General features: G+C 38.9%; 1 protein-coding gene across 1 annotated transcript in view; it reads right to left on the bottom strand.

Annotated features, from left to right (window-relative positions):
* Positions 1-14,422, bottom strand: part of SEMA3E (semaphorin 3E) — a 145,258-nt gene that overhangs the window by 64,797 nt on the left and 66,039 nt on the right. Inside the window, exon 2 of the mRNA XM_037390243.1 lies at positions 7,908-8,068. Within this exon, the coding sequence (XP_037246140.1) occupies positions 7,908-8,068 (161 nt within the window). The remainder of the gene's footprint in view (positions 1-7,907; positions 8,069-14,422) is intronic.

Raw genomic sequence — 14,422 nt, 5'->3', positions numbered from 1 at the left:
GATATCAGGCTTGGCTGAAACCAGCTAAGTATCAAAAAATTGATGTAATGATTAAGACATTTTTGTCAATACTCCACACACAAATTATTTTTCTATCTGGAAAACATATTACAGTTCTTCTGCTAGGCTTTTTTCTTCCTTTTTTTGTAATTGAGTAAACTTATTTTTCTTGAAATAATTCTAACCCAGGGAAAATCTAGGGATAAATCATAAGAAAAGTAAATTGCAAGAGAAGTGGGGATAAATTAAAATCCTAGAGGCCTAGTACTTAAATGCAGGAGGTCGGCTATATGTTATTCTTGTCAGCTTCAGCAGTATGTCAGTGTTTAGGTCTCAATGCACAAATCAGGCCACCTGTGCTGAGACACCATCTAAATACTACAAGGGACCTAAAATTCATTCAGAACATTTGTTTTCAGTCAGGTGGTCTTATAGTCATCTGTGTATGAACTCTCATCGAGTCTTCCCATTGCTGCTGGGTAGTCTGGGGAGGTACCTGGACTCTGCTGAACTCCCATGAGGGCACTCATCCAGTCCCCTGGTCAGACCATTCCTGGTTCGTTCAGTGCAAAATTCAGGGTCCGCAGTCATTTATTTTACTCACTGGTTAAGGTTAAACAGACAAAAGTCTGTCCTTAACTCGAAAGCCTAGAAGATAGGGGATATGAACTCTAGGATCTCCTGAGCCTAAAAGTTTGAAGTCACAGCCCCTGCTTCCCAAAGAAATGTTCTAACTAGCAGGCTAAAGCAGGGACTTTTGCTCATATAAGGTGTAGGTGGCTTCTAAGAACACAGAAACCACAGAGGGAATAAAACACTTGACTCTGTAACCTAATATTAAATACATTGTGTGTAGGTGATTATTTTTGCATTTGGATACTTAGTCCCAGTGCTATTGAAAATATTTTATATGCTCATTTTCCACTTAAGACATACTGAATCAAATGCATACACAGAATCGAGAAAAAAAGCCAAAGAGGTAACCCAATGCCCCTGCTTTGCCTGGAATGTTGAAGAAAAGCTGCAGTGTAAGTAATAAGGATTTGGACCTTAGCACAGTTATGGAATGAATCATAGAGTCATAGAATTTGGGGTTTAGTCATGGAGTTTGGGTTGGAAGAGACCTTTAAAGATCAACAAGTTCCTACCCCTCTGCCAGGAGCAGGGACACCTTTTGTCAGATCAGGTTACTCAAAACCCCATCCAGCCTGACCTTGAAAAATCCCAATGACAGGACAGCCGAAACTTCTCTGGGCAACCTGTTCCACTGTCCCACCAGCTTTATCATAAAAATTTTCTTTTTTATATCTAATCTAAATCTGCCCTCTTTCAGTTTAAAATCTTTGTCTCTTGTCCTGTCATTACAGGCCCTGCTAAAAAGTCTCTCTTTTTCTTATAAGCCCCATTCACAAATTATTGAAAGGCCATAATAAGGTGTCTCCAGAGCTGAAAAACCCCAACTCTCTGAGTCTTTCTTCATAAAAGAAGTGTTCCAGCTCTGACTATTTTTATGACCTTCCTCTGGACCCCCTCTAACAGGTCTGTGTCTTTATACTGGAGACCCCAGGGCTGGGTGCAGTGCTCCAGGCAGGGTCTCATGACAGCAGAGCGAAGGGGCAGAATCACCTCCCTCAACCTGCTGGCTACGCTTCTTGTGATGCAGCACAGCATATGGTTGGCTTTCTGGGCTGCAAGTGCACGTTGCCAGCTCATTGTCTACTTTTTTGTCCACCAAGATCCCCAAGTCCTTCTCTGCAGGGCTGCTCTCAATGCATTCATCCCCAAGTCTGCACTGATGCTGGTAATTGCCCCAGCCCAAGTGCAGGACCTTGCACCTGGCTTTACTGGACCCCATGAGGTTGTCATGGGCCTACTCCTCAAGCCTGACAAGGTCCCTCTGGATGGCACCCCTTTCCTCTAGTGAAACAATTTCACCGCTCAGCTTGGTGTCATCCGCAAAGTTGCTGAGGGTGCACTCAATCCCACTGTCTCTGTTGGTGGTGAAGATATTAAATAGCATTGGTCTCAGTACAGACCCCTGAGGGACACAAATTGTTACTGGTTTCCACTTGGATGTTAAGCTATTTACTGTAACTCTTTGGACATGGCCACCCAGCCAACTCCTTATCCATCTAATAATCCATCCATGAAATCCATATCTCTCTAATTTAGAGGTAAGAATGGTGTAGAGTATCATATCAAAGACCTTACAGAAGTCCAGGCAGATGATGTGTAGCTATTTCCTTTTCCACTCCATTGTAGAAGGCCACTAGTTTAGTCAGACAAGATTTGTCCTTGGTGAAGCTGTGTTGGTTGTCTCTAATGACCTCCCTGTCTTCCATAAGTTTTGATAAATCTTCCAGGAGGATCTGTTCTGTGATGTGGGGTGTGTGTACAAACCTCTTGCAGAGGAGATGGAGGGCTTTGCTCTAATCAAAAGGCTGATGTGTAACAGGAGCTACCCTCTGTCCCTTTATCTACCACTGCCACTAGGCACCTGTTTTCCAAAGTGACTCTTGCACAAATCCTTCAACCAACAAAGCCCTGGTTCTGTATGGGTTCAGCCATATGCATATTCCCTATTGGGATACGTATAATGGGACTCAGCAAAAGATGCCTAACAGAAGGAGTAAGAAAGGCAGACATCTCTGTACCTTTTCTGCAGGTTGTACAGAGGTGTAGGAATCTTGGATGCTCGTAGTGAATTGCATACCTCTAAGACAAGTTCATGTTAATTGCCTGAAGTAGAGTAGATAGGTCTGAATTATGACTTCAGTAATGTATGTGAGTCTCCTGAAGAGGATTTTCTATCCAGGAATCATTTTTTAAGACTCATAATTCTTACAAAACTTGTAAGTCTTAACATAAATGAGCACTGAGATTTTAATCTCTTCAAGATTAGTTTGGAGACTAAAAAAACCTCTGCATATCAGATTTGCTATCTTACAAAATTTCAAAATTTGATTTTACATGCTTCTTGGGTCTAAACACAGTAGTCAAAAACGTGTATAGTAAAAAATGTTCTGCAAAACAAAACTCCAATATTTTATTGTTTTTAATTTGGAAAACTTCATGAGGATTTCGTAGCTCAGTTGAAATGACTGAGAAGAGCTGCTCAGTCTGTTACAATCATTTGCAAAGAAATCTACAGTAAGTGTCTCAAGTAATATTTACCAAGGTGTATTTACTCTACTTAAATATATTTGTGTAATTATTGCTGTTTTACTTAACTAGCATAACATAAGCTGTGTTTGCATTGCATGGAAGTTCTGATATTAATTATCTGCAATGGTAGCCTTTAACCTGCCATTATTTTTCCTGATGTTTATGCTTTAGAGTTATGACAACTTCCAGCTTTAACTTTGAATTGATACTTTGCCAGGATTACAATCTTTTGGCAAGCTGTCAATAAGCATTGTTGGGAATTTTTCCTGTGCATCTGGACTGGAATAACATCACACTAACACACATTTCACTGGGCTGCATGCTTGCCATAATTATTGGCTTGGACATAATTTTCCAAAACTTTTCACCCTGCAGGTTACTGTGAAGTAAATTTTTAAATTGCTCCTTTAGTGATATTTTCTCATCTCGCACTATAACGTTATCATCCTTGAGACCTGGATGATGTAATTTTAGTGCTGTAAAAGACAGAAAACCTACTTTTAAATGCACTTCTCATGGGAAAAAATGAAATTATAAGGCAGTACATACAACAGCTACTGTGCAAATTCAGATACAGGGAAAACTTTAATTGAAGCTGGAATGCTAATAAGTGTCTCCAAATAGCTTCCTTGTTCAGTCACTAGCCTCAAAAAACAAGATAGTGTGTATCTAATGAAAACTAATTTCAAGAAATTACATGAGCTTTATAATGCTTCAGGGCAATTTAGACTACTCTGTAAGCTAGACTGAACTCCAGTATATGACAGAGCAATTGAGCAATTCAGCTATCCCATCCCTGGTTTAAGCCAATGAATAGTGCTTAATTAACACATAACTTGTGCTTGGCTGAAGCATAAATTCTGCAAAAATATCTGGTTACGACTGGGTACTATATACATTTGTCAACAAATTCATAACCACCTTGCCTCCTGGGAGGTAATTCCAATGGATAACCCACCTCACTGCTAAATTGTGTGCTTTGTATTTCGGTTTGAATATACATACATTCCTACCCAGTATTCAAAGGAGATACAAGCAAGCCCTGCTCTTGCAGACTTGTGTTCAGCCAGCTCTGAAGAGGAAATATAGCTAGCTTTGCTAGAAGCTGGGTGTATTATAGGGGCTGTATCGTTCATTACGGCAGAGACACAAGTCTTAACCCGGAGGCATGTCATACTAGGTCAGAAACAGCCCATGGAGATCTACCTGCACAAACCGATTTACAGAAGTTGGAAGGCTTCTTTTCCGAGCAAGGCCTTCATAAGCACTTTGAACCAGAAGCTAGGAAGAAAGAATATCTGTAAGGAGTTTGTGGACAAATAGGAAGTGTAGTTTATTTTCATTCCAACAAAAGATGAAAAGTAGAAACAAAGGTCGTCCTTAGTTCTAAGAGCTATTAGATCAGCGGTGATGAACTACTGGCATTGATTCAAGCCTGCTCTTAACAAAGATCTGCTCTGGCACCAATTACAATGAAGTGAAATGCTTTTTACAATAAATTTGGCACCAGATATCAAAGAAAATTTTCTATCAGTGTGTTAGAACATTACAAGCCTTAAAGACTTTGGAACAAATCCCAAATATGTGTAAAGTTTGATTCCAAAGGTGATGTGAAAGGGAATGAGAACTTAGGGAAAGCAAAGGTCATGTGGAGGGTATCTCTGAAGCTTTGGCTTTACATCAGGTTTCAAGTACTTCTACAGCTTTAATTCTCTGTAAATATTGATATCCACATTTCATCATCTTCCTCATTCTTGCTACTATTAGTGTTAGGGCATTCTTCATGTAGAAACCAAGGTGCATGAGTAACTTGTTTCAAAAACTTAAGATATGTTAAACACTGTAAGCAAGGGTGTATTATAAGAAAGGAGAGATACAAAGAGTACAAAAAAATGTAAAGTAAGCAAAAGAAATATAATTTGACCAATGGAGAAGTGAGAATCTCTTTGTCCAAGATGACATGGAAGGTCTATGCCACAGTTGAGAGCTGAACCTGAATCTCTGGATTCCTCAGTCAATGCAAGAACAACAGTAGTAGTTTTGTTCCCTGATTTTTTTACCCCCATTTTGTGTGTATCTTGTCTTTACTGGATATGAAAAGTTGTCAAGATAATACATGCCTAAAGTAATTTTGGTAGATTTATACATAAACATCTAATAGCTTCTGTGAAAAAGCTATAATCTACACTTCAGTGTGCTGCTTTGTATTTGAAAACTGAAGGGAATTGAACCTTAAGAAAAAATGTAGCTAATTAAATGCAGATTTATAGGATGCATACCTCATATGCATCACAAGTTGAGTTTTTTGGAAATGCTGGATTACTTTGGCAGTCAATGGGTCTCAATGAAAAAGAATTTTATGTCCACTCAGCATTTGTTGTTTTTCTTTTGGGGGACTTCTAATATGCCTGCTAGAACTGAATGACTAGGTGTTTTACAGCAGAAGGGATATATCTCTAACTGGCACTGGGTTTTAGTTTGGTTTTTAGAAAGCACATTCATAGTCCAAACTGTGGAGAAAGGGATGGCAATGAAATAAAATGCATAAACTGTTTTCTAGAACACAGAAGATGAAAAAAAATTATGTGAATATGCCCCAAACTACCAACTTTATGAACCATCTCTTTTGCAGGTAGTCACCCTGGTTACCAGAGAGAGAATAAAACCCAAGAGCTTGCCTCCACTCCTATACTTTCACTAGATTGTAACTGGTGTTTTAGATTAATTAAGCTAAAGTCCTCAACGTGAAAGAAAAAGGCCAAAGGCTAACCAACACACAGTTAAAGACAGATTAATGAAGAACTTTGGTAATAATGAATCAACCAGTCGCTCAATTCCAGGAACTTCCCCCAGTGTATCTCAGTAATTAAGCTCTCATATATAACATAAATGTCTCATTCCACACTTTTGCTGCTCGCACTGTAAGATGATCAAGTTTTCCCTTTAGCTATTACTGAATGACATCTGCACCGATTGAACACTGGGAAAAGGGAAAAGTATCTTGACATTTGTATTGAAGGGAGCTAAGTCCCAGCGAGGTCATGTTTCTAAGCATGCTAAGTCAAGCTTCACTTATTCCAGTTTCTCATCTTTTGCACATCATAAAAGCAGGCAAGAAAGGCTTCCATTAGTTTGTCATACTCTGCACACAGGTCTCAAGACAGAGAGTATGGTTTCAGAGTAAATGGCTGATTTTCCATCTGACACAAGGAGAACGACAAACTTCAAGAGTGTGTTCAGACAGGTCAATGGTGGGTGGACAGAAGCATCAAGTGCTCTATCTTGTCATCTTTCCTCATAAAGATTTACTGCCAAACGGGGAAGAAGAATGGGGGGCGGGGGGAAAGCTTATTTTACAGAAACAATTGCTTCCTAAATGTTTTCATATCCCTGAGCTCTAATATCTTGTCACAGGATATTAATAAATATTATCACATGGAAAAGGAGTTAACTCATATCTCACTGTGGAGGAACAAGGCTCAGTATGTAATATTGCTCTCTGGGGAGTTAATTTGTTGATTTTTTTTCTTTTTCTTTTTAAAAAATAAATAAATTCTCGAATGGCCTCTCTGAGTATATTAATTTCCCCATATCTAGGATTGTCTTTCCCAAACATTTATAAAAAGGATAAAGTGTATTATATCTGCTTGCAGTAGTGGAACTTGCTAATTACACTTGCAGATAAGCATGGTTGCTTAGGGTAAAGTTGACCAGAGTGTTGGCATGAGAACAGTGATACTCACAACAAGGGGGCAGAAAGAAAAGAGTTTGAAACATTAGTGATCAACGCAGCATAGACATCAACAAAAATCATATTTCACCAGAGAGCTTTGTTTTGTTATTCACTTTCTCATTCATTTACTGATTTGAGAATGAATGAAATTACATCAAAACATGTTGGAAAAAAAATAAAAAGTAGGTAATGAAACCACTGAAATATTTCAAGACATTGTTTATCCACAGTCAAGATGGTTGAGAGAGGAGCAATGCTCCAACCAGCTTCCTTTGCCACTGTATGCTTCCGATCCTAGCTGCCAAGGGCAGAAGTGAGTAAGGAAGCCAAGGCTCACACCAGCTTAGACTCCAGCCTCTCCACTTCTATTACCAGTTTGCTGATCAATTTCTTCTTCTACGATGTACCGAGGTCTCTGGTAGGCTTATGACTTAAATCACCTTTCTCCCACAGACCACTGAGTAGAGTTCAAATGCCACTTTCAGGCACTACTTAATAGCACCTCTGGCTCAAACCAATGCAAAATCCAGTTTCCAAAGAAGGCTAAAAGTTAGCTGCATGGTTTGTGCTGCTGTTGAAAACTTCTTATAGTTTATGTACTAATTAATTTTTTAATTTCTTTTCTTTTTCTTTTTTTTATTTTTTCTTTTCAGCTGTAGGAAAGTCCCCCACAAATACCAGGGAGAAATTATTCCTTGATAATATAGCAGAGATACAGTAATCAGGTATGCACAAAGTGTGAGATGCTCTAAAATCTGTAAACACACTGAAAAACAGTGAGAAATAGTTATACGACCCCCAGATCTCTTTACCTAGAGTGAGACTTATGGGTTATTACTGGGGAGAAAATGGTAATTAGTGTATTTTTCTTAAATATAAACATGACCTTAAAGTTCATGCACAAAACATCCACAAAAACTCCATTATCTCATTTCCAGTCATGCAAACTGTTATTCTGTGCTACACATTATAATATGAAGGGACTAATATATATAGCTTTTTACTCCACCTCTCGGTAGTTGTCGCTGACTCGATCCAAACTGAGGGAATACAAGAGGTCTCTTCCTCCCACGAACAGTCGCTCTTGATACTCATCCAGCAGCATTATGTGAAGACCAAGATATCCAAATGGGCTACGAAAGACTGACGTCCTGTTTAAATCCCAGAGCTCTGAAATACAATCAGAGTGTGTGTGATAAATACCAAACAGCTTAGCTTCCATGGCTTCATTTTCATATCCTCCTAGGAAACTAGACAAGAAGTGTGGGACGTTAAAATGCTAATTGTATAATCTTCGAGTAAGAAAGAGACACAAAGCACCTGGGAACAATTTTTAGAACAAGCCAGCTATCCAGGACATTGTGTATGAATCTTTACATCATTTTCATGCTCAAAGTATCATGAGATGGGGAAGGGTGAAATAATTTTTCTCCTTAACATTTTCTGAAAGGGAAAAAACACTGCTTAGGACATTAACTGCAAATGGGAAAAAAATGAATGAATTGATGGAAACTGAAAAAAATTACTGGAAATTGTCTCCTTTTCTTTCCTTCAGGTATGTCAAACTGCAGCTTTTTACTGTATGCACAACGTTCTGGTTTTGGTTTTGGGGGGAACGAGGTTGCATTTTTTAAGCCCAGTGCTATCTCCACTCAGTTCACTGAAAATATTGCCTCTGACTTCAGTGAGAACAGTATGGAATCTGTGAAATGTGCATTCATAATTTTCCAAGCAGTTAGTGATTTTGTCAAGAAATACACTGACTAGGTAAGGGGAGCTGGGGCTTAGCTTCATGTGATCCAGGCTAAAGTCAAGTCCACAGTGAAAGGGAAATTAATCCTGGATAATGTTGCAGAAACTTGGAATCAGGCATCAGGAAGGAAGGAAGAGTCAAGCACAGTGGTCTTTCTGCACTCTTGAGTAGATGGTGCAGAGCACAGCCCAGCTCACAGCAGGTCAGAAAAGCTGGAAACCATTTTGCCATTGAGAAACCTCTAAAGAAGTCACTGGAGAGTAGCCTGAGACTGCCTCTGAAACAGCAGATCCAGGGCTGGGGGAAAATAACTCTGTTTCTATGTCTATATTGTGCCAAATTGCTTCATTTTGAAGAAAACTCTTGGTAAAAGCCACTAAATTAGCTTATCCTTACAGCTATCCTTAAGCATAAGTTTTCCAATTGTTTGGATGTGGCCCAGAAGCTGTTGTTGGAAGAAGTGGGGTTGTCCCAGAGCTAATGAAGACAACAAATGGGCCCTCATTCTGTTTGGGGTAGAGGTTTCTGCTCATGTGCCACACCAGCAGTTATGTTCATTCATCCATGCTGCACCTTCTCAGCCAGACAGAGGCCACAGCTGATCTCCTGCAAGAGCACTGGTTCTACATGTCAGCGAAAGTCCTCACGCATCCACTTGGATGCCATGTATGCACACCATCCATATATGCTGTCATTTGCAGAAACTGATGTGCACCTTTAACCTAAGAATGCAGCCATCAATAAGTACCAATAAGGTACCCAAATAATATACCACCAAAATTCATAATCACTATTAAAAATTTTCCTTATGTTCCCCGAAAAAAATGTGTTCCAAACCAATGAGGTTTTAAATCTGTATTTGAATTTGAATTTATTTTATCCACAAAAAGATTAGCGTGATCAATTTTCTTCATGAAATACCTTACTTGCATTCCAAGTCATAGAAAAGAGAAGAAATATCTTGAGCCAAAGCAAGAAATCTAACACTCAATAAGAATATATAATTTAATCCAACAAATTGCCACAAATTCTGTTCAATTTAAATTATTGCTTAAATTGCCTGTGTGAAAACAAGGGAATTAGGTAATATGCTAAATATGTTTTGCTCCATTTCTTAGGTAGGTTTGGTTCAGATCAACAGAGGCTGAAAGCAACTTGTTTTTGAAAGCTGCTTTCCTAGATGATAAAATTTATATCAAAAGAGTCATACTAAAAATTCAGCCTCACCATTGATGTCTTTCTTGAGTGATCTTCAAAAAGAATATATTAAATAGTTGTGGAGAATAATTTTAATATCTAGGGTTTCCATAATTATTTTTTGTATCAGTAGAGATCAAATCACTTTGTACGTGGGTGTGATTGGCCTCATTTCACAAGTGGAAAAACTAAGTGACAGGAAGATCATGATGAGCAGAACAAGAGTCTTTTTTGCCTAAGTGTTGCATACTTGAGCAGTGGACATATACACATCTTTTGACAGTGATACACTCAGCACAGGATTGCGTAGCAATGAGGACATGGCACTTTCAAAACAAACTTCTCTTGCCAAGCAAATCCCACAGACTGCTGCTTCAGAAGAACATTGCTTGCTTCTGAACAGATTAGAAGTGAAATGAAAGAGGACCTAGAAATATTCTTTTGGTCCTAAATAAAGCCATTTTTTATCTGCAAGAATATAAAATATCCGATATATTTTATTTTTGAGTCAGTTTGAAGTGAAAAGAATGGCATTTTAAATTCTAGTTATGTACAAGCCACCAAAAGATACTGTGATAGCTTCCCCTGATTTATTTCCACGTTGTCCTGAAGGCAAATTTTTCATAGATGAGACAACATTTCTTTACATAGATCAGAGATATCGCTCATGTTCTCAGGGAGAACACAAGGCGAACCATCCTCTACCTAATTGTATAAACTGGTAACTACTCCTATAAGACTCATTCCCGTGAAGTACACCTGCAACACTTATTGTCTTAAATAAATTTGAGAATATTAAACACCTTTCAAGATCAGACTTGTAAAAAGAGATATTTCTAGGTGTACCTCCAGTAAAGCTATACAGGCATGTTTTTGCCGTGGGTGTGGAGACAAGCACAGAGGTGAACCTGACATCTGGAAAGGCTGGAAAACACCAAGCAGTGGGACCTGGAGAATGATTTTGTTATTGAAACACAAATGTAGCGGTATTATGTAGTTCCTTTGAAAGGTACTAAGATTTCTGGACATTGTAGATTATCTGAGATATTAGGATAGTGTAGACAAATAGGATACAGCACCTTCTGAATGCCAGGAAAATGGGTGGGATATCTGGGAGTCTAAAATGGCACCAGATGCTTGTCATTTCTAGGCAAGTTGATCTCACCATGATGTGGCTGGATGTAAATGACCCAGGTTTTGAAGCAGTACAATGTCATTCATGTAGCGCTACACCCCTTCAGAAAAGCTGGTTGGCTTTGATGGAGCACTGCAGGAAGGCAGCTGCACTGCTTCCAGACCTGAGCTGCTGCAGCCACAGGTTGCACAACCTTCACAGTCACCTAGTGAGTTGTTAGTTCATGGATTGTTGTACTTTGCAGTGTTGAGATAGCCTCAGTCATTGAAATCAAGGCCCAGTTGGGAGTGAGACACTTAAACATAAAGCTTAAGGCAACTTTTCCCCAAATCTACCCTGTTACCTTGAAGAAGCAAGGGTCACCTTGGGACTAGAGTCCTCAAGGTGTCAGGAGTTGTGCTCCTGGTCATGCCAACACCCTTCATTTGAAAAATTCGATTTAGAACATGCCTAAACTTCAGCATAATTTAAAAAGAAGTTGTTCTTCTACCTAGTACTAGCATATAATAGCTACATATATGCTGAGCACATCTAGCACATTTACAAGATCAGGTGCAACTGCAATTTTCTTTGAGAACCTGGCCAGAGAAAAAATAGTGGTGCCTAACATTTTTAAAACACCTTAGTGGCTAAATCGGTCACCTGAGCAATAACAGACATGAGTTCAATTTCCTTTTCTAAATGGATTGAAACTCAGATATTCCTTTTTCCATAAAGAGGTCTGATCACAAACTATTAGCCACTAGATTGGTAGGGAAGGATGGATGCTTTCTCCATTTCCTGTTGAAGCTGTGCAACAAAACATTCAAGCTCCAGGAAGAGTGAACAAGCAGCAGTATGACTCTAATTTAGTAGCTAAATTGCTTTTCTGAGAAAGAAGTTCGGGCTGTAGTGCTCAATGTAGTCTATGCATTTTATATTAAACAGTTAGTGGATAAACTATATAAACTGTTCCAGCACATGGCTCTTCTCTCACATGGGAGTGGGAAAAGATTTCAGCTGAGTGAAACCCTTCCTTTTATTGAGTTTCTATAGATTTCTGTGACAAACAGCCCTTTCTCTATAAGGATTTTGTGGAAAGAAATAAAAAGCAAAAGAAAAAAGAGGATGACTTGTTCAGGGAGAATATATTGTTAGTGCTCAACACACAGAAAAGAGGCAAGATCTTTCCTACTCCTATCTTCTGGTAAAAACCAAGCTTCAAGTCTCCTCCGTGTACTGATCTCCAAATTTGAGAAAATGCTATTTAGCTTTTGTACTATAGTATTTTGCCATTTTAATCTAAAAGCTCAGCACCATAACTAAACCCACACCATTACAGTACAAATGATATTTTACTCAACAAAGGAAAGACTGCTTCAATATTTACATATCCCTATACGGCACTTACCTGTGAAAGCCTTAAAGCAAGCCTGGGCTGCTAGATTACATTTCATAAGAGAACAAATCTTATTTCTTGCTGAAGGTTTGCTATCTCTCTTCCAGAGCTTGCTGGCAAATACTCAGGCTGATCTCGCCTACCACACTTCCTCCTGAAGCACATCTACTTTGGTGAACATATTCATATTATATGCTCTCTGACAAGGTGGATTCTATTAGCCATATGTCAAGCAATGTTAATTGTATTTGTAATTGCTAATTTCTTAAACGTTTTAATGATCAGTATGCAATCCTTTCTAACTCTGAAGATTGTGTTAAAACAACAATTTCTTCTATTACCAAAAAAAAAAAAATAAAAAAAATTGTCACCTTTTTATTATGTTATGTTGATATTTTTAAAATAGAAATGTTGGATAACTAAAATATGCTTATGACATTAAATGCAAAAATCTCACTGCTGCTCCACAGCAGCCAGCGTACAGTAAGACTGCATTTATAACAGGTACTCAGAAATTAAGCACACAGTAACACATAACTTTGAACCTTGAATATAAGCAAATATCACTATTATTTTTTTTCCTCATGGTATGACAAAGCTGCTGTTTCCCTGCTCTGTTTTTCATAGCACGGTATCCTCACAACTGTGCAAGTCTATTGCTTTTGCCCTTTTTTGCCCTCATAAAAATCTTTGGTTCCCCTTTTAAATTCTGGAGAAATATGGTCTCACCTCCCACACTACTTCGTGCTGCAGAACATTCTTACAGCAAAGATGTTTTCCAGATGCAGGACACTGACAAATGACTCTGGCGCTTTGAGCAGGCTGAGTACATGAGGTGGACATCTCAGAGCGGCTTTACAGGAGGGGGCAGCGACAGGGGTTGCCTCCTGTCCACATCAATAATGTAAAAGGCCCCAGATATAAAGTCTATGTAATGTGAACATCTGAATAACATCTTATGCTTCCAATTATCAGCCTAGTCCTGGAAGATAATTTTTACAGTGGAACTAGTTTTATAAGAATTTGGTGAGCCTGATGTGATTTGAGTTTGTTCAGCTTTTTGCTATATAGCTGAACAAGTGATAACCAAAATCTGCTGACATGTGACAAGAAAGGGACAGAAACAAAAAGGAGGAAACCCAAAAAAGAGACATAGAGGAGAGCTTGAAATATCTGTGATGCAGTTTGCGAAGTACAGGTTAATAGTGAGATCAGGCAATGGAAGTCTCCTTCAGTTTTAAGCCACCAGTACTTCAAGGCAGATAACCATTCAAGGGTACTTTAAAGAGTCATCCATCACAAGGGCAAAAATATAATCTTACAGGTGGCTGGATCTTTCTTACAAGGTCAAGAACTCTAACTGGCAATATTCTATATAGAATTGGTAACAGGAGGCAGAAGTTTTCTTCCCCAGGAAAAAAAATAGAGACCAAAACTCACCCCCCAAAACCTATGCTGCTGAATATGAGATAATGTGTTAGCAATTTTTACTTTCCTGTTCTCACAGCCATCAGTCATCTTTATCACTGCAAAAATAATTATGGAGTCATAATAGTGATTGCCAGGTAGTGGAGGGATACATTATCCCAGGTGAACCAGTGACCAGCTCAACCTGTCGAGCAACAGAAAATGGGACAGAGTAAACTGGCCAGAGGTGGCTGAAATCAGTGCTGCTGCATGAGATGTGCTAGCAAAATCTGAGCCAAGGACAGTAATGGCAGAATCAATTGCAAAGAGCACACTAATAAAAAAAAAATGTTGGTAGTAATAATGCTGGAAGTTGCCCCGATACTTTAAAACGCAGTTCTTTCAGTATCTTGTTTGGGGAACATGAATCAGTAGGAGATGAAAGTCTGTGAGGGAGGCTGAAGTATGAACTTTCACTGCTTGAGGTTTTATCTATGTGGCAGCCAGGCAGTGGCCTCAGAAACTTGGCAGGGTAGGAGACGGAAAGCAAAGCCTAGTAATGACAAGCAAAAACCCATTAGTCCATAAATACTCTCATGTGGTTCAGCCTCTGCTCTTAACAGCAGGTGAGTTTGGCTATCTAGCTGTATTTGG

This window comes from Falco rusticolus, chromosome 5 (genome assembly GCF_015220075.1).
Source record: "Falco rusticolus isolate bFalRus1 chromosome 5, bFalRus1.pri, whole genome shotgun sequence".
NCBI lineage: Eukaryota > Metazoa > Chordata > Aves > Falconiformes > Falconidae > Falco > Falco rusticolus.
This window is presented reverse-complemented; position numbering and strand designations above follow the sequence as displayed.